At 44.0% G+C, this 19,621-nt stretch overlaps 1 protein-coding gene across 5 annotated transcripts in view; it reads right to left on the reverse strand.

Annotated features, from left to right (window-relative positions):
- Positions 1–19,621, reverse strand: part of LOC126190980 (RING finger and CHY zinc finger domain-containing protein 1) — a 106,381-nt gene that overhangs the window by 77,569 nt on the left and 9,191 nt on the right. For all 5 annotated transcript variants that reach the window (XR_007538305.1, XR_007538304.1, XM_049931653.1 and 2 more), the window contains exon 2: positions 18,271–18,432. Coding sequence is in view for 3 of the 5 variants with exons in the window: in XM_049931653.1 (XP_049787610.1) it covers positions 18,271–18,432 (162 nt within the window). In the remaining 2 variants the exon portion in view is untranslated. The remainder of the gene's footprint in view (positions 1–18,270; positions 18,433–19,621) is intronic.

The following is a 19,621-nucleotide window of genomic DNA, read 5'->3' on the forward strand; positions in this document are numbered from 1 at the left end:
CTATCCTGGTATTCACCTAGTCAGATGTGGGAAACCACCTAAAAACCACATCCATGCTGGCCAGCACACAAGCCCTCGCCAATAAAAGGCCAGTGCACCTGTCCAATTCCTGGAAGCGATACGATAACATGTGCAGCTATTGGAGCAGGTCATGCATTCTTTAAAATGTTATGGAAAATTAAATATCAATTAATACAGTTGACTGTCACGATGTCATAAAATCAAAATTATTTTTCAAAACAGTATTCACCAAGGTAACCTTGATCATATCTGGCTTTACCTCTAGAGGAAGCAGTTTTGTTTTCAACTGGCGCTATTTTCATAATCCTCAGCCTTAGTCTTTCTCTGGCCACCCCCAGATATTTAAACAAAGAAACATTTTTGATGAGTTGCTCTTCCGTACTGAGCCATAATTGTGTGAATATCATTCCCTTTGATATGGGTTCATTACACATGTGATAAACTTGTATAAAACAATGTTATGTCTAGAAATTGCAGAGTGGCCAAAATAAAACTGGCTCAAAGTGTGTTTTAGGCATATCGTGACATGGTATGGACAGTAAAGAGATCATCAGAGATTAGAACAGACTCAATTAACATGACAGGCCCAGCACAGCTTTACTGTGGCAACCCTGTAGATAATGTAACATCCCCTGACATATCTAATCATAAATGAATATGCAGATAAACACTGATCATACATGCCATCTCTATCCATACCTTGATTATAATCTACACAACAATTTGGACTTCACAGCATGAACCTTATCAGGTAATGTAAATTTTATTACCTCTTCCTCAAAGCAATTGCACTGAACTAAAGTAGCTTTTTTTAAGTTTTACAGTCACAGCAGAACAAGTGTTTGTTTAGCAGTACCCTGAAAATGTTGGGAGAGCTATGCTAATTGTCTATGTAACTAGTTCTACATTCTCCAAATAGATCCCCAAACATTTCCATCTTCTGCAATTCTATGAACTTCTCAAAATTTTTTCTCCTGCCCAGCATACTTTTTCACACTGCAGCAGCACACATTACGCAAAGAGAATTCTTTAGATATTTTGTTACCAAATCTGGCTCTCATAAATCTGTTCTTCTGAACATCCAAAAGCCTACCAATAAATTTAATCTCATTTTCATCACGGCAAACATTTGAGATTGGGAAATATACTCTGAAATCAGTTTAACAATTTTGATTTAAACAGTGGTTCTTTATACAGTTTACCATATCTGTCTTGGAACTTTTTACTTGAATCACTTCAGTTGGATGGTTCCAGGAAAACTCTTAGTTTACAAAACAAAACAGACCAATAAAATCCCTAAAAATTGTCATCTCAACTTTCTTCTTCTTCTTCTTCTTCTTCTTCCTCCTCCTCCTCCTCCTCCTCTTCATCATCATCATCATAGTTGTCCTCTTCATATATAAGATGGTCCTCACTGCCATAGAGAGAGTTACTTATGCGTTACTTATACCACACTTCTTGAAAGATTTAACAATGTCTTCTCTCACACTAGATCACGACTTTTTATCCACTGACACACTTGTATGATTCTAGGTCATTTTAAAACTTCTTTCAGTGGGAATTCATGTTTTTTTCCCCCAGTTCTTCTTCACCCGTCTGCCAATCGTAAATGGTTTTTTTCTATTGGTAAAGGGCCGAAATGCTGCTTTGTTTCCATGTTGTTCTGCATATGTCATTACTTTTAATTTATAGCCTGCATCATATGAATATTTCTCTCTCTTCTTCTTCTTCTTCTTCTTCTTCTTCTTCTTCTTCTTCTTCTTTTTTGCTACAAAACAAGCTACTAACAGAAATATTGTACTGTTACCAATAACACAAATCACTTTCAGTTCAAGTTCATTGGCACTGTAGACTGCAGTGATGCATCGTAGAATAGACAGTGTTCTAGGTTTGTGATGATGGGGTGGACGGGGACAGTGTTAGGAACCTTGGACATCCCGGCAACTCGTGTTCGACGCATCAGTGCACTGGTGTTGCCAGTTTAATCCAATGCTGCCAGATAAGAGACAGGTTTCCCTCTGCATCGAACAGATGGCCATTTTTAAGACTAGCAGGAATTTTAAATGAAACACTGGACAGTTATATATTAAAGTTGAGTATAAGATGCAACTGAATTTTGAAGATAAATTTTTGAAGATAAAAGTGCATCTTATACACCAGTTTCAGGGAGAGCATAAGGGAACAATTGACAGGAATGGGGGAAAGAAATACAGTAGAAGAAGAATGGGTAGCTCTGAGGGATGAAGTAGTGAAGGCAGCAGAGGATCAAGTAGGTAAAAAGACGAGGGCTAATAGAAATCCTTGGGTAACAGAAGAAATATTGAATTTAATTGATGAAAGGAGAAAATACAAAAATGCAGTAAATGAAGCAGACAAAAAGGAATACAAACGTCTCAAAAATGATATCGACAGGAAGTGCAAAATGGCTAAGCAGGGATGGCTAGAGGACAAATGTAAGGATGTAGAGGCTTGTCTCACTAGGGGTAAGATAGATACTGCCTACAGGAAAATTAAAGAGACCTTTGGAGAGAAGAGAACCACTTGTATGAATATCAAGAGCTCAGATGGCAACCCAGTTCTAAGCAAAGAAGGGAAGGCAGAAAGGTGGAAGGAGTATATAGAGGGTTTATACAAGGGCGATGTACTTGAGGACAATATTATGGAAATGGAAGAGGATGTAGATGAAGACGAAATGGGAGATAAGATACTGCGTGAAGAGTTTGACAGAGTACTGAAAGACCTGAGTCGAAACAAGGCCCCGGGAGTAGACAACATTCCATTTGAACTACTGATGGCCTCGGGAGAGCCAGTCATGAAAAAACTCTACCATCTGGTGAGCACGATGTATGAGACAGGCGAAATACCCTCAGACTTCAAGAAGAATATAATAATTCCAATCCCAAAGAAAGCAGGTGTTGACAGATGTGAAAATTACCGAACTATCAGTTTAATAAGTCACAGCTGCAAAATACTTACGCGAATTCTTTACAGACGAATGGAAAAACTGGTAGAAGCCGACCTCGGGGAAGATCAGTTTGGATTCCGTAGAAATGTTGGAACACGTGAGGCAATACTGACCTTACGACTTATCTTAGAAGAAAGATTAAGAAAAGGCAAACCTACGTTTCTAGCATTTGTAGACTTAGAGAAAGCTTTTGACAATGTTAACTGGAATACCCTCTTTCAAATTCTGAAGGTGGCAGGGGTAAAATACAGGGAGCGAAAGGCTATTTACAGTTTGTACAGAAACCAGATGGCAGTTATAAGAGTCGAGGGGCATGAAAGGGAAGCAGTGGTTGGGAAAGGAGTAAGACAGGGTTGTAGCCTCTCCCCGATGTTATTCAATCTGTATATTGAGCAAGCAGTAAAGGAAACAAAAGAAAAATTCGGAGTAGGTATTAAAATTCATGGAGAAGAAGTAAAAACTTTGAGGTTCGCCGATGACATTGTAATCCTGTCAGAGACAGCAAAGGACTTGGAAGAGCAGTTGAACGGAATGGACAGTGTCTTGAAAGGAGGATATAAGATGAACATCAACAAAAGCAAAACGAGGATAATGGAATGTAGACGAATTAAATCGGGTGATGCTGAGGGAATTAGATTAGGAAATGAGACACTTAAAGTAGTAAAGGAGTTTTGCTATTTAGGGAGTAAAATAACCGATGATGGTCGAAGTAGAGAGGATATAAAATGTAGACTGGCAATGGCAAGGAAAGCGTTTCTCAAGAAGAGGAATTTGTTAACATCGAGCATAGATTTAGGTGTCAGGAAGTCGTTTCTGAAAGTATTTGTATGGAGTGTAGCCATGTATGGAAGTGAAACATGGACGATAAATAGTATGGACAAGAAGAGAATAGAAGCTTTTGAAATGTGGTGCTACAGAAGAATGCTGAAGATAAGGTGGGTAGATCACGTAACTAATGAGGAGGTATTGAATAGGATTGGGGAGAAGAGAAGTTTGTGGCACAACTTGACTAGAAGAAGGGATCGGTTGGTAGGACATGTTTTGAGGCATCAAGGGATCACAAATTTAGCATTGGAGGGCAGTGTGGAGGGTAAAAATCGTAGAGGGAGACCAAGAGATGAATACACTAAGCAGATTCAGAAGGATGTAGGTTGCAGTAGATACTGGGAGATGAAGAAGCTTGCACAGGATAGAGTAGCATGGAGAGCTGCATCAAACCAGTCTCAGGACTGAAGACCACAACAACAATACACCATAAAATACAGTACCAGATTGTTAACAACATTGTCCCACACCCATTCAAACAGTTCTTCGAGTTGAGAATGTAATGAACACATGTCCCCACATCCAGGAATAGCAGTTTCTTCGAGTACTTGGCTGCTGAGTACGTTGATGCACCAATGTTGCTGACAAATGGTGCAGTAGCATCTGCTCTTTGTGTTCTTTCAGCAGCCCACAGTCTAGGTGGAACTGGTGCTCTTTGTCGTAACTGCGACCGGGATGGTCGCGAGGTTGAAATGACAGAAAGCATGGCAGGACCCGCAGAGAGGCCCGCGAACAACAACAAAACGGGAGAGGATGGACACGACCAACGAAGGACAGAATGAACAGCAACAAGATCGAACAATGGAGTCACGAGGAAACCTAACAAATATGTCCACTCGTACACAGAACAAGAAAGTAAGTAAGCTGTCTAACGTGAGGCGATGTGTCCACAGACATACGCGAGATTAGACTGGTTGGCTGAGCGAGAGGCAGGCACTTAAGTACTCTATCAGGGGCGCCGCTATTGGCCGCTGGAACCAAGTGTTCCACTGTGGCGCCCTCACACTAAAAGCAGGCCAGGAGGTGCTTGCCGCCACAGCTTACAGTGCGATGGTGCAGAGACCTCTAGCGGTCTTCGACGTCCATGACGTCTGGCGCGGATTCAAATTCCACGGCGCATGGTACCAGATCCCTGCCCCCTGAAACTTGTGCATAGGGGCGGAAAAGCCCGGGATGGTACCGAGGTGGGTGGCAGTGGGAAGAAGACCTGGGCACATCAACCGCAATTGGCGGGGAGGAAGGGACACCCAAGGTATACATGACAGCCGATCCAGAGTCCAGGGCGGGGGAGGGAGCCGCCGATCCACCCGTAGGCGGAAAGGGCCAGTGGCAGGCCCACTGGGAGACAGCAACCAGGGGGCAGGGACTGCGACTAGAGGACCACGTCTGTACCTGAAGGAGATAGGGAAAGAGGCGGCAGCACGAGTCCTGTGGCAGCACGAGGGCAGAGCTGATTATGATGGCGGCACTCCAACCCGTTCGACGTCTGCACTGACATCACATGCCGCCCATGGGCCGCGACGACTGTGGCGGGTGTCCAACCCGCCTTGCGCCCGTACTCACGGGTCCACATGGCCAGGGGCATACCGCTGTGAGGGCTGGGAGTGGGGGCATCAGCAAATGGAGCAGGGTCCGCGGCTGTCGCCCGTGAAGGAGCTCTGCCGGACTGTGTCCATCAATCGGTGTAGTGCGATAGGTGCTCAAAAACAGGGTGAAGGCCGATGTGGGTGAGGATTTTTTTTTTAATGGTTTTAGGGCGCAAATCTGCTATGGTCATTAGCGCCTGGTCTATGACTTAGGAAAAGGTAAAAAAAAAAAAAAAAAAACTGGAAACCAGCAGCAATGGGAGCGAAACTCAAAAAAGTGAGGAAATTAAAAACAGAAGGAAAGCTTAAAAAACCACTATAGAAGGGGGGTTGCTTGTACCCAAAAAGAGCTTCAAATGACTGACGTCATCTCACTGACATTAATAAACTTGAGAACGCGATCGGCTGAGTGCGTGTTATCTGCTAAAATCAAAGATATATCAGGTGACAGCTGAAGACGGGCACGTAACGGAGTAAAATAGGGGCACTCAAGTAAAATGTGTTTCACCGTCCACAGTTGAGAGCAGTGGGGACAAAGCAGGGGAGGATCGCCACTTAACAGATGTCGATGGCCAAAAAGACAGTGTCCTATCTGGATTCTAGTTAAAATTACCTCCTGAGTTCGGGAGGGAGAGTTCCAAGCACAGGTAAGACCTATCTCATCCTGCAATTTATTATTGGGAAGTGTCGACCAATGTGCATGCCATGAAAGAGCAACACGATGACATAAAACACTCCATAAATCGGCGAAGGGAACCATGTGAACAGCAGGCTGAAGAAGAGAGACTGTAGCCTTGGCCGCTATATCAGCCGCCTCGTTTCCACAGATACCAACATGTCCTGGGATCCAGAGAAACGCCACAGAGATGCCCACCAAGTGGAGCAAGTGGAGGCAGTCCTGAATCCGGTGGACCAGAGGGTGGACAAGGTAGAGAGCTTGGAGACTGAGGAGAGAGCTGACCGAATCTGAGAAGCTAATATACTGTATCCGCTGATGGCGACAGATGTATTGGACAGCCTGAAAAACAGCGTAAAGCTCCGCAGTAAAAACCGAACACTGGTCAGGAAGCCGATATCGATTAGGGGTGTCACCAACAATGTAGGCACTCCGAACACCAACTGATGTTTCTGAGCCATCAGTGTAAATAAATGTGGCATCCTTCATTTGTGCACAAACTGACAAAGGTCACAGAGCAGTCAGGTCTGGGGCTGGAGCCAAGGTGGTGCTGTACCCCAAGTTGTCAAGAAAGTTTTAGGAAAGTGGTAGGAAAGAGAACGTAGCAGTTGACAGAAGTGGACTCCCGGTAGTAGAAGAGAGGAAGGGCGGCCTGCATACCCTAAATCCAAGGAGGCGTCGAAAAAAATGTCATGGGCCAGATTAGCAGCCATGGAAGACAGATGGCTAGCATGACGTCTCAGAAGGACAGCTCGCTGATTGGACAGTGGAGGTTCAGCAGTCTCAGCGTTTAGGCTTTCCACAGGGCTGGTGTAAAATCTCCAGACACTAAACGTAATCCACGGTGCTGGACAGAATCGAGACACCGAAGAATAGACTGCAATTTCGAGCGCACTAAGGTGCGATAGAGGCAAGAAGGACCACTCGGTCCGCTCCCCTGGAGGTACCATTCAGGACATGGAGGGTGATGAGGGATCATAGACAGCAAGCCGAGAGATAGGAAACGTGGGAGGACCAGCACAGTTTTCTGTCAAATATAAGACCCAAGAATTTAGCGATGTCCGTGAACAGAAGGTTGACAGGGCCTAGATGTAAGGAAGGCGGAAGAAACTCCGTACGACACCAAAAATTGACACAAACGGTCTTACTGGGAGAAAAGCAGAAGCCGGTTTCGATGCTCCAAGAGTGGAGGCGATCAAGACATCCTTGAAGACGTCGTTCAAGAAGGCTGGTCCGTTGAGAGCTGTAGTAGATCGCAAAATCGTCCACAAAGAGGGAGCCCAAGACATCGGGAAGGAGACAATCCATAATTGGATTTATGGCAATGTCAAACAGTACAACACTTAGCACGGAGCCCTATAGTACCCTGTTTTCTTGGGAGAAAGTACGGGAGAAAGTAGCGTTCACCTGCACTTTAAATGTGCGCTCTTCCATAAATTCATGAAGAAAAAGGGGCAGCCAGTCTCGATAGCCCCAAGAGAACAATGTGCGGAGGACGCCTGTCCTCCATCAGGTATCGTATACTCTCTCCAGATCAAAAAATATTGCTACTGTTTGGCATTTCCTGAGGAAATTGTTCATGATATAAGTGGAGAGAGCAACAAGATGGTCAACGGCAGAACGATGCTTTCGGAAACTGCATGGGGCAGATGTTAAAAGACTTTGGGACTCCAGCCACCAGGCTAAACGGCAATTCACCATACGCTCCAAAACCTTACATACACTACTTGTGAGAGAAATGGGGCGATAGCTAGAGGGGAGATGTTTGTCCTTTCCAGGTTTCGGAACAAGAACGACGATAGCTTCCCGCCATCTTCTGGGAAAAGTACTGTCAGTCCAAATTTGATTATAAAGGCGAAGGAGGTAGCGCAGACTATGGTATGATAAATGCAGCAACATTTGAATGTGTATACCATCTGGTTCTGGGGTGGAAGAGCGAGAAGAAGAGAATGCGTGTTGGAGTTCCCGCATGGAGTAAACAGTATTATCGCTTCCATGATTTTGAGAGGAGAAAGCAAGAGGTCGCACTTCCGCTGCATGTTTCTTTGGGAGAAAAGCTGGTGGGTAAGTAGAAGAGCTCGAAATCGCAGCAAAGCATTCACCCAATGAGTTAGAAATTGCGACGGGGTCCACTAAGGCATCGTGCATGACAATGAGCCCAGAGACCGGAGAGAAGCTAGGCACGCCAGATAACCGTCGAATCTGACTCCAAACTTCCGAGGAGGGAGTGAAGATGTTAAATGAGCTAGTAAAGAAGTCCCAGCTTGCCTTCTTGCTATCCCGGATGACGTGACGGCATCGCATACGGAACTGCTAATAGCGGATACAGTTGGCCAAAGTAGGATGGTGGCAGAAAACACGAAAAGTATGTCGCCGCTCACGTATTGTGTCGTGGCATGCCTCATTCCACCAAGGAACTCGGAGGCGCCAGGGCAAATTGGAGGTGCGAGGTATTGAACGTTTCGCAGCTGTAAGAATAATTCCTGTAATATGAGTGACCTCATCGTCAACGCTAGGAAAGTGACGGTCATCGAATGTCGCTAGAGATGAAAAAAGTGTCCAATTGGCTTGGGCAAACTTTCAGCGTCTCAGGCGCTTATATGGCAATTGTGGCTGCAATCTCAGGCACATGGAAAGTGGTCACTTGAGAGTGTATCAGCAAGAGTGAACCATTCAAAGCACCAAGTGAGCGGAACGGTACCGACCGAAAGGTAAAAATGAGAGAAATTTGTCGTGGAAGCGGACAAAAATGTAGGGTCCCCAGTGTTGAGGCACACAAGATCCGCTTGGTGGAAGACGTCTATCAATAGTGAGCTGCACGGACAAGGATGCGGAGATCTCCAAGGCGGGTGGTGGGCATTGAAGTCTCCAACCAGCAAATAGGGGGACGGAAGCTGACCAAGAAGATGAAGGAGATCAGCTCTTGCCATTGGCGTGGACGATGGAATGTATACAGTACAAAGAGAGAAGGTGTATGCAGAAAGAGAAAGATGGACAGCAACAGCTTGGAAAGAACCGTTTAAGGGTATTGGGTGATAAATGACAGTATCATGGAGAAGAATCGTGAGTCCTCCATGTGCTGGAGTGCCGTCAACAGAGGGGAGATCAAATCGGACTGACTGAAAATGAGGGAAAACAAAGCGATCATGGGGACACAGATTTGTTTCCTGAAGACAGAAGATGACCGGTGAGTAGGATTGTATGAGGATCGACAGTTCACCCCGATTGGCTTGAATGCCGTGGATATTCCAATGGATAATGGACATAAGGTGGACAGAAAAGGGAAGAATGTGACCAAGGTTGCCCTCAACTCAACGACTGCTCAGAGCCAGCGGCCAACAGCTTGGAACGGCATTCAGCCAAAGGCAGAAGATCCTGATCCGTAGGTTGTTCGGGAGCAGCTCCTGCCACCAGTGATTGGCCGGTTGATCGGCCGCCAGCAGTGCGCCTTGGCAACACAGAAGACGGCCGAGGGCAGTTACCGCCAGGTGGTGCTGTATATGAGACATGCCGTGGCGGAGAAGGAGAGGAACTGGGTTTCTTATTAACCTTCTTGGAAACAGGACATTGAGATGAGGGAGGAATCGATGGTTGTGAAGTCGGGGTACATAAAAAATCTTCACGAGTAGGCTCTGTTTTGGAAGTCTGGGTGTTTGATTTTGGGGCTCCTGATTTAGCAGAACTCGATGAACAGTGAGCCATAGAGTGAGCAGGTGGTAGTGGGGAGGTTGAACAGGCGATCTTTGCGCTGACCGATCTGACGACCGTGGCACTAAAGGTGAGATCACAAGTCTGCATGGCTGCCTCCTCTGTAGGCCGAGGAGAGGCAAGGATAATGCTGTATTTACCTGCATGAGGCACAGTCGGCTTTCGACTGGCGAATAACTTTCGAGCAGCAAAGGGAGACACCTTTTCCTTCACTCTGATTTCCTGAAGGAGCCATTCATCTTTGAAAATGGAGCAATCTCTAGAGGAAGCAGCGTGGTTACCCATACAGTTGATGCAACGAGGGGATGGAGGAGGACAAGCACCCTCAGGGGCATCCTTGCCACACGTAACGCATTTGGCCGGATTGGAACATGACGCTGTTATGATTGAACTGCTGACAACGACAGCAACGTGTAGGGTTTGGGATGTAAGGGCGAACGGAAATTATCTCATAGCCCGCTTTTATGTTCGATGGAAGTTGAACTCTGTCAAATGTCAAGAAGACAGTACGGGTTGGAACCAAGTCCTTGTCAACATTTTTCATGACTCGATAAACAACCGTTACGCCGTGGTCAGACAGGTAGTTTTGAATTTCCTCGTCGGACAGTCCATCGAGGGAGCATGTATAAACCACGCCACGTGACCAATTTAAAGTGCAGTGTGCTTCTACCCAGACAGGGATGGTGGGTAACAGTGAGTACGCAGCAATTTTTGTACCTGGAGGGCGCTAACTGTTTCTAACAGCAAGGTGCCATTTCGTAATCGGGAACAAGACTTTGCAGGACATGCATTTGCGTCGACACCTTTCTGAATAATGAAAGGGTTGACTGTGTAGTCTTGACCTTTGTCCGACCAAGAAACAACAAGGAACTGTGGCACTGATGGAAGATTTGCCCATGGCTGAGACTCATTTAACTTACGCTTGTGAGCAGACATAGTAGATAATGAGGAAACCATTGCGGAAATAACCCCCGTGATTACTGGCATCTCCGATGGCACGCTCCTTCCTTGTGGGGGGCCCTCTCTGAGGGCACTTCCACCTTAGGTGATTGTTCACACCTCAGGTAACACCTCCCGAGAAACGGATGGAGGGATCGATCAGCACTTTCGGAAGGTACCAGCTCAGGTAATCACCCCGTCCTGGGCCTGGCCGTTACCAGGGGGTACGTACGTGTCCTACCTGTCTACCCGGGGCGGGTAATTACGCGTTACCCCGTCACAGGCTATGCGTGGGTCGGCCTTCAGACATGCACAGGGACGAAAAAAGAGAAAGGGAGGAACAAAGAAAAGAAAAGAAAAGGAAAGGAAAGAAGAGAGGTCTCAAACGCCACAGTGGAGAGGAGGGTAAGGAAAAGAGGTAAGGAAAAGAGAAGGACAAAGGAAGGACAGAGACTTGCCAGCAGAGAAAGTGAAGAAGAGAGACTGTTTTACAGTTTCCAGCATCCGTCTCCAGACGTAGGCACTAAACATACTCCCAGACAGGGAGAAAGGGAAGGGAGAGGCGGAGGTGAACAAGGGGAGGGGGGGGGGGGGGGAAGGAGATGGGGAAGGATGTGGAAAAGAAAGGTATGTAGCCCGGGAAAGGAAAGAGGGCCACACTAGCTCAGTGTTCCGTGTTCACTACATAAGTATCCACAAAAGAGTTGTGAACCCCCCCGGGGGAAGGGGGGGGGGGGGGGGGTGATGGAGATGTGTCGACCGCCTTAGTCAACTGGTGTTTAAAAGAGCAGACAAGCCTCTCCGCCATGCCATTGGACAAAGGGTGGAAAGGGGCGCTATGGATATGTTTGATACTGTTGGCCTGACAGAAGTCGTGGAAGGAGGATGCCGTGAATTGGGGACCATTATCAGAGACCAACGTGTGTGGCAAGCCCTCAATGGCGAGAATCTGGGCCAGGGCCATGAGTGTAGCCTCCGTGGTGGTGGATGCCATGCAGACAACATATGGGTATTTGGAGTAGGCATCAACGATGAGTAACCACATGGACCCCAAAAACGGGGCCGCAAAATCGATATGGATGCGATCCCAGGGCCGGCGTGGCACAGGCCAGGGTGCAAATGACTGAGGGGGGCTTGCCTGATGACGCGCACATACAGTGCACCCACAGACCAAGCGCTCAATATCGCCATCAAAGCTGGGCCAATACATATGCCGGTGAGCCAAAACTTTCATACGGGACATACCTCAGTACCCGTGGTGTAATAAACTGAGCACCTGAACCTGCAATTCCGGAGGGATGACCATCCGGTGAGCATCCAAATCCGTGGCCAATAGGAGGATATCATCGACCACAGAGAGCCTGTGGGACAGGTGGCACCAGGGGCTGAAATCAGACTGCATCCGACGAGTAACATCGGACGGCCACCCGTGGACCACGTAGTTGAGAACCTTCCACAAGACAGGGGCGCGGAGGATACCGCAGGAACGTCAGCAGCCATAAGAGGAAAACCGTCTAGTGCATCCCGGTGGGCGGAATCAATGTGAAAGCAGACGACCTGTTGGTCAATGGCAGGATCGGGGCCTGCTGGGAGATGTGACAAAGCATCCGCATTAGCATGGTGGGCAGTGGGCTTATAACGGACGGTGTAAGCGTAATTACGTAAAAAAAATGCCCAGCACTGGAGACTTTGAACCGTCCGCTCTCGAAGGTGAGAGTGGGCTCCGAAATGTGTAACCAAGGGTTTATGGTCCGTCAGCAGGGTGAACTTTGCCCCAAAGAGATAGGTGTGAAATTTCTGGACGGCAAACACAATCGCCAGGGCCTCCTTTTCAATCTGAGGGAAGTTCCGTTGTGCTGGGGTCAACGTCTTAGTGGCATAAGCGATGAGCTGTTCGGAGCCATCAGCATCCCGGTGCGTGAGGACGGCCCCAATGCCGTATGCCGACACATCAGCTGCCACAACCACTGGGCGGTCCGGAGAGAAGGGAATACGGCAAGGGGCAGACTTCAGCATCGCCTTTAAACGGAGAAAAGCCTGGTCACAGGCAGGAGTTCAAACAAAAGGTACCCCTTTGTGATGCAAGTGATTGAGGGGTTGACAAAGGAGGCAACCTGGGGCAAGAACTTTAAGAAATAAGTAACCTTGCCCAAAAACACCTGCCGTTCAGATAAGTCCTTGGGACGAGGAAGGGCCTCAATGGCCACGACATTACGACCCAAAGGGCAAATGCCATTTTGCTAAGCCAGTGGTCTAAGTATTCCACTTCTGGTTGAAAAAAAAAACAACACTTGTCCAGCCGAGAGGCAACCACATGGTAGCGTTGGGAATAATAGTATGTCAGCAAAAGGCAGATCTCCTGGAAAGAGAGAGCCAAAGGATCGGACAACAGTGCCAACTTGCGAAGAAGAAAGAAGTGTCCCGCGCACATCGACTTTGTCCGTTAGCAACTGCAGCGACTTTTGTAAGATGTCTAACTGGAGCTGCTGCCGCTGCTGCTGCTGCATGAGCAGCCTCCATATCAACAACGACCACCGTTTACCTCGTCGCCAAAATGTTGTAACTGCGACCGGGATGGCCGTGAGGTTGAAATGATGGAAAGCGTGGCGAGACCTGCAGAGAGGCCCGCGAACAACAACACAACGGGTGAGGATGGACACGACCAACGAAGGGCAGAATGAACAGCAACAAGATCGAACAACAGAGTCACAAGGATACCTAACAAACACGTCCACTCGTACACAGAACAAGAAAGTAAGTAAGCTGTCTAACGTGAGGCGATGTGTCCACAGACGTACGCGAGTTTAGACTGGCTGGCTGAGCGAGAGGCAGGCGCTTAAGTACGCTATTGGGGGCGCCGCTATTGGCCACTGGGACCATGTGTTCCACTGTGGCGCCCTCACACTAAAAGCGGGCCAAGAGGCGCGCTCCGCCGCAACTTACGGCACGTTGGTGCACAGATCTCTAGGGGTCTTCGACGTCCATGACGTCTGGCACGGATTCAAATTCCGCGGTGGACGGTACCAGACTCTCAACCATAGTTCTTTGATGTCCTTGTCAGGCATACCGATATCCTTCAACAGAACCCTGGTTGTCTTGTCCACTTTGTCCGAATAGTCACATGTCAAAAGTCTGTGTGTATGGTCCCCCAGAATTTGGCACACTCTCTCATCATAATAATTCTCTGCAACTCATTTTCTGTATGGCAGCCAATATTATGAACAGACAAAAGGTATAGCCACGGATAGCCTTCTGTCTCCAGTGTTTGCCACAGAGAGATTTGAGGAGGAGGCATTAGAGACAACTAGATACAAGCCCACATGCTTCTTCAGCATGTGGATGATACCTTTGTGTACTGGCCTCATGGTAGGGATAGGCTCAATGAGTTTCTGGAACATTTTAATTCAGACCACCCAAATATTAAGTTCACTGTGGAACTGGAAAAGGATGGATAGTTGCCATTTCTGTATATACTTGTTGAAAGATGAGCAGATTTGAGTCCTTTGGCCACAGTTTGTAGCACAAACACACACACACTGAATTATATCGACAAGCCAACAGCTATCACCACCCAGTGCAGAAGAATGGTGTTCTGAAGACACTGGTCCATAGTGCACATAATCTTGCCAGACCCAGATATGACCTGGGATTACAAAAACCAGGAATTTTTAACATATCTTGGCAATGTGGCATGCTGTACATTGTCCATACAACTAGGATAATGGAAATTTGTTGCAAAGAACATCAGAGAGACACCCAACTGAGACAGGCAACCAAGTCAGTCGTAGCCAAGCAGTCTGGAACTTAAATCATTCCATGAACAATGATGCACCAGATCTAAGACAGAGCGGGCCGCAGAGGGAACACCTAGAGTGCACTGGGCCGAGAACAGAATGCCAGCACACAGATAGGAACACTGGACCAAAGACAAAATGCACACCAGACTGAAGAAGGAATACCTAAGGTCACTGACGGTGAAAGCGGACTGCAGAGAGAATGCCTGGAACTGACCGTGGAGGGAGAAGGCTGCAGGTAAATACTGGACCTGCTCCAATCAATAATTAATTTCGTGCAGCACCTGATGAAGGTAACAAGTCACACTGTCGAAATATCGCACGTAGACAATGCTGATATCCAACAGAATACTTGACGCCTCAAGATGTCATCAAATGCATTGCTTTCACTACAATGATGACTAGTTTTTAACTGTGCACATATTCTTTAAGAAAAATGGTGTATTCTATCAGTTTCTAGGTCTCTGTAGCTCACAATGTACACACCAGAATAGGATATGCTTGCATTTTAGATTCAATTTTACAAACTTACACCCAGTGCCATTTGGCAGTGCAACTAAAACTACTAAAAAGAATGCTGGTGAAGCAGTGAGCAATAGAAGTGTTCAATTTGTATTTACACCACTATTCGTGTAAGACTTGCCACTGTACTGCAGTACATGTAAATTCAGTGATTAAATATCAATCAATATCTCCATGCAAGAAATCAATATTTAAATGTGAATAATTTTCTTCTAATCCCAAATCATCCAAAATGTTAATACTACCCTAGTAGTCTGTTCTCATAATTACAGCACAGAGATTATGATAAGCATAGTACCTCAGGCATCATTATAAAAGGCTAATGAATTACAGGAAACATTAAACAAATGAAAAACGATCATGATACTGACATTCATTGTCTTTCTGGTGAGAGTCAAGAAAAACACAGTACCAGCATCAACAGTAAATAATTTTCTGCATCAGTAGTGAAGATACTGAAGATGTTATTTGCAATGAATCCATGGAATGGACAAATTATCAAATATTCTCTCTCAAGTGCATTTTAATTTCACGTATATTCAATGAAACAAATGTTTAAGAAAAAAAAATACCACTGTGAATAACTGCTTCTTCATGCGCTGGCCCAGTTCTGCTTATTTATACGTCAACAATACTCTGTTGAAAACAGTTTTGTGTCACAAACATTATGACATAAATACAGTAGAAGTGTGATGTAGTGCAAGTGTCGGGGAACTTGCTTTAATCCCACGTTATAGCATACCCGCAGTATATCGAGAGTGAACCACGTAATGACAAACTACGCATGACAAGTTACAAAGAACACATAATGCAATATTATACACATTGTAGAATGCTATATTTAAAGTTAAAGAACATTAGAATTAAAACATTTCAGAAACTTATCAACTGTGGTACAGCAATCAAACTTCACTCAAATGTCGACCAAACAATGAGTTTCAATACAGTTATCAGGTACACTATAAAATACAGAATGATAATTTACAACACTGCCTGCAAGCTACAGTCCATCACTATTCTACTGCTTTAGAGAAGTCAGTAAGCTTTCTATGGTGGGTCACTTCAAGCAGTTTCTTTAGAGTACATTGTTTTATGCCCATCAGGTGCAACAATTCAGTTTGGTTTGTTCACTTTGTCTCTCCATCTACATAATCAATTTATTTATATTATTCAATATTTCATGTGTACTGGGAACATCATCTATACTTTTCCTTCATCTTCATCATCCTCATCTACTTCCCTACTTTTATTTCAGACAACATCGCTAATGTCCAGTCATCTATGATTTCCAAAATCAATTCTTTGTTGTCAACAACTACCCAATGGTTCAAGATTTCACAATCAGTACTGTACTGTAGAATATTACATCCACAATGGGTGTCACTACTGTTGAAATCAATGCCACTACATCATTCATCTGTTGTATTTCCTTCAATGGAACACTTGTTCCAGAAATTCCTAATAGTAGTCAGACCAATGCTCTGTCATGCCAGGCCCACTGGATACACAATACTCTTAAGTTTTACAGATTTCAAGAACATTTTCATTTCCTCATCCAAGTTTACTATTTAACTCAGCAATAAATGGTGATAATGAAGCTTAAATGCTACCAGGAGGCCCTGATCCAGCAGCTTAACTAATATCATCGTATTTTTTGGAAGAAACAAAGTTTTTACTTTTCCATATTCTGATTGTAATATATCAGCAGGTGGACCTGTTGAACAGTGATCTCAAGGATTACGACAGCTGCTTCTCTCACCTTAAGTGACCATAGGTGCTTTCTCACTGACAAAATAAACTCTTCTCGAAACCAGTTGGTGAAAATATCACTGGTCATCCAAGCATTCTTTGAAAGCCTGTAGGTGAACAATAATAATGACAAATTTACATGCTTGAAACATATCAGGCTTTTATTTTACCCATACAAAGAGGTTTCAGCTTATAGCTGCCCAGTTTATTCATGGCAAAGAAGAGGATTATTCTGTCTTCATCCATTTTCGAACAGATCTTGGATTGAAAGTTCTGTTTGAAAGTAATCGATAATAAAGCACCATTTCAACACAATTAAAACTTGATGATTGTTTAAATCTTCATCCACCATTACTTTGTGTAGGATTTCAGAAGACAGTGACAGATCACTGTCACAACACCTTGCTTCTCCTTCAATGCTCATTTGGCAAATTTCATGGCAACTTTCCATCTTGAAAACCACCCATCAGAAGCTATAAACTATTTGCTGCCATATAAATGAAAGTGAAATTTTTCAGCTTGGGCTTTAATAAATCTTTATTAAAAACCACCTATAAAGGCATTCATCAAGTTCACTACTTTTCATAATTTAGTCCTTTTTCTGTCCATTTCCACATCACTTTCAACTGTGTTTACTAAACTTTTAAGTTTATTCTCTTCTTTCACCCATACCCTGGTTGTTCCTTCAGGTTAACTATACTTGCTTGATAAGCTTTCTTCAGTTTCATAATTTATATTTTATCACTCACTGAATGCACTTTCCATTTCTGTGACACTGTAACAAGCACCCAGAAATCTAGACAATAAATGAATAATTATACTGCAGAAAGGTTATATGCAGGCTGAAATGGTTTTTTTTTCAAGTTTATAAAATATACTGAGAGTGCAAAACTCATTCATAAATGACATTTTATTTTGGGGATTTCCTTTATACTGCAGTATATTTCCATCCATGGTATATTGGACAGCGGTACATCGGGCTTCTATGGTAGTTCACTTCTGAATGTCTTAACTGAAGTTCCAGATCTTTAGTGTTAAGTTTAGACCAACTAGTTCCAGATCTTTAGTGTTAAGTTTAGACCAACTTTTATAAGTTCCATGGTTATGTGTATGTAGTTGCTACTTTCTGCAAATGCTTTTAAGTTTACCTTTGATTTGAACATTGCACATTCTATATTAAAAGCCCATAATTTGTACAACGCTGCATGACAGGAAGATAAAAAAATGCATAAGCATTATTACATTCTTCTATTAGGCAAAATTCAGTGATAACATGCACTGGAAACCCGTAAATAATGAAGCAGTTACCAATTTCAGTCTACAACAAAAATTTATTCTCTGCTAAAATAATTCTTGGAGGGCACAAATTGCATGTACAACAGAAATAATTTAAAAAAATTTAAGAAATAGCACTGATTTAGGAAAGATATATCAGCACTGTGCCCTGAATTGCTAATGACACTAAATATTTTCTTTAATGTTTACCTTCCCAAATCGCAGATGACAATTCTCACATTCGGCTTGTACCTTCTGCCGAGTTTCACAATTTGTGCATACTAGCTCAGTGACATCTTTTCTGTTCACAGCATGGCTTTCATTTTCATCGTGGCAAAAGCGGCATGTATAAATTTTGTTGCAGCATGGCGTCTGAAAGTAGCAAATCACTGGAATTATTAAGCCTTGATTAATATAAACGAAAACAGTAAATAATTTAGAAATATTATTTTTAATGCCAATGAAGAAAACAGACCATTTTTACATTAAACTTAAACTATTTTTCCACATGGCACTATGGTAACCACAGTTGTTAATAGGTTGACCGCAAAAAGCACATATAAATCAAATCTTTATTTCGTCTTGTAGATGTTCATGATGCACTGTAAATGCTCACGAGTCTACTACAGCATTACTGATCCACTATGAGAAGCCTTCACGACACAACTCAGAAGTTAGTTTGCAGAAGTTTTAATATTGCTACAGTTAATATTGAGAGATTAGTGTAAAAATTATTGCTCAATCAATATAAAATTTTTCTCCCAAAGGAAAAGTCACTTGAAAAAAGTATGAGACAGAAATGCCGGCCATATCTTCAGTGGGTCAGAACTAACAATAAACACACATAAAAGTATGTTACACTATCCTACCTTTCAGAATTATTAGTTCCTTCATTGAGCAGAAGAATGGGAAACAAAGAACTTTATATCATCCCATCCTAAAACCAAACTGGTCCCTCTCATCCTGGGGTCTGAGTGACACCCCCTTCCTTTACAACCTGCCTCAAACTTACTATTCTCTCCTTGCTTTGAGGAAGAACCAATAGGCCCAAAGCTAGGACAGTGTAGTGTACATTTAAGTGTGTCCATCAGGAGCAATAATTAAATTTTGTTTTCTTATTTATTTTGACCTTAAAGTTACATCTAACTGACAACTCAGGAAAAAAAAGTTTCATCTTATGTTACACATTATTTTTTGTATGACTAATCATAACACTTTTTCATTGCTTTCTCATGTTGACAGCCAACATTAAGCAGTCTCGTCACTGTACCTGAAGTTGACCTTAACTGAATAAGATTACAGTCCAAACTATTACTTGAACCAACTACTGTTATGGCATCATGTTTACAAAGAGCTTTTGGTTAAAGTGTACTCACAGTGTTGGCTGCTCTTGAGTGGTGTGCAGATGTTGGCAATACTTTGAGATTGGTCGTACGCTATCAGGTGACAATATATGGTAGCCAATGAGGACCACCAAAGCTAATGATTTATTTTTATTTATTTATTTATTTTTTTGGCAAAAGATATAAGCTGTTTACAATTATTTTCAATATGCACAGCA

The sequence above is a fragment of the Schistocerca cancellata genome, chromosome 6, assembly GCF_023864275.1.
Source record: "Schistocerca cancellata isolate TAMUIC-IGC-003103 chromosome 6, iqSchCanc2.1, whole genome shotgun sequence".
Classification (NCBI taxonomy): Eukaryota; Metazoa; Arthropoda; class Insecta; order Orthoptera; family Acrididae; genus Schistocerca; species Schistocerca cancellata.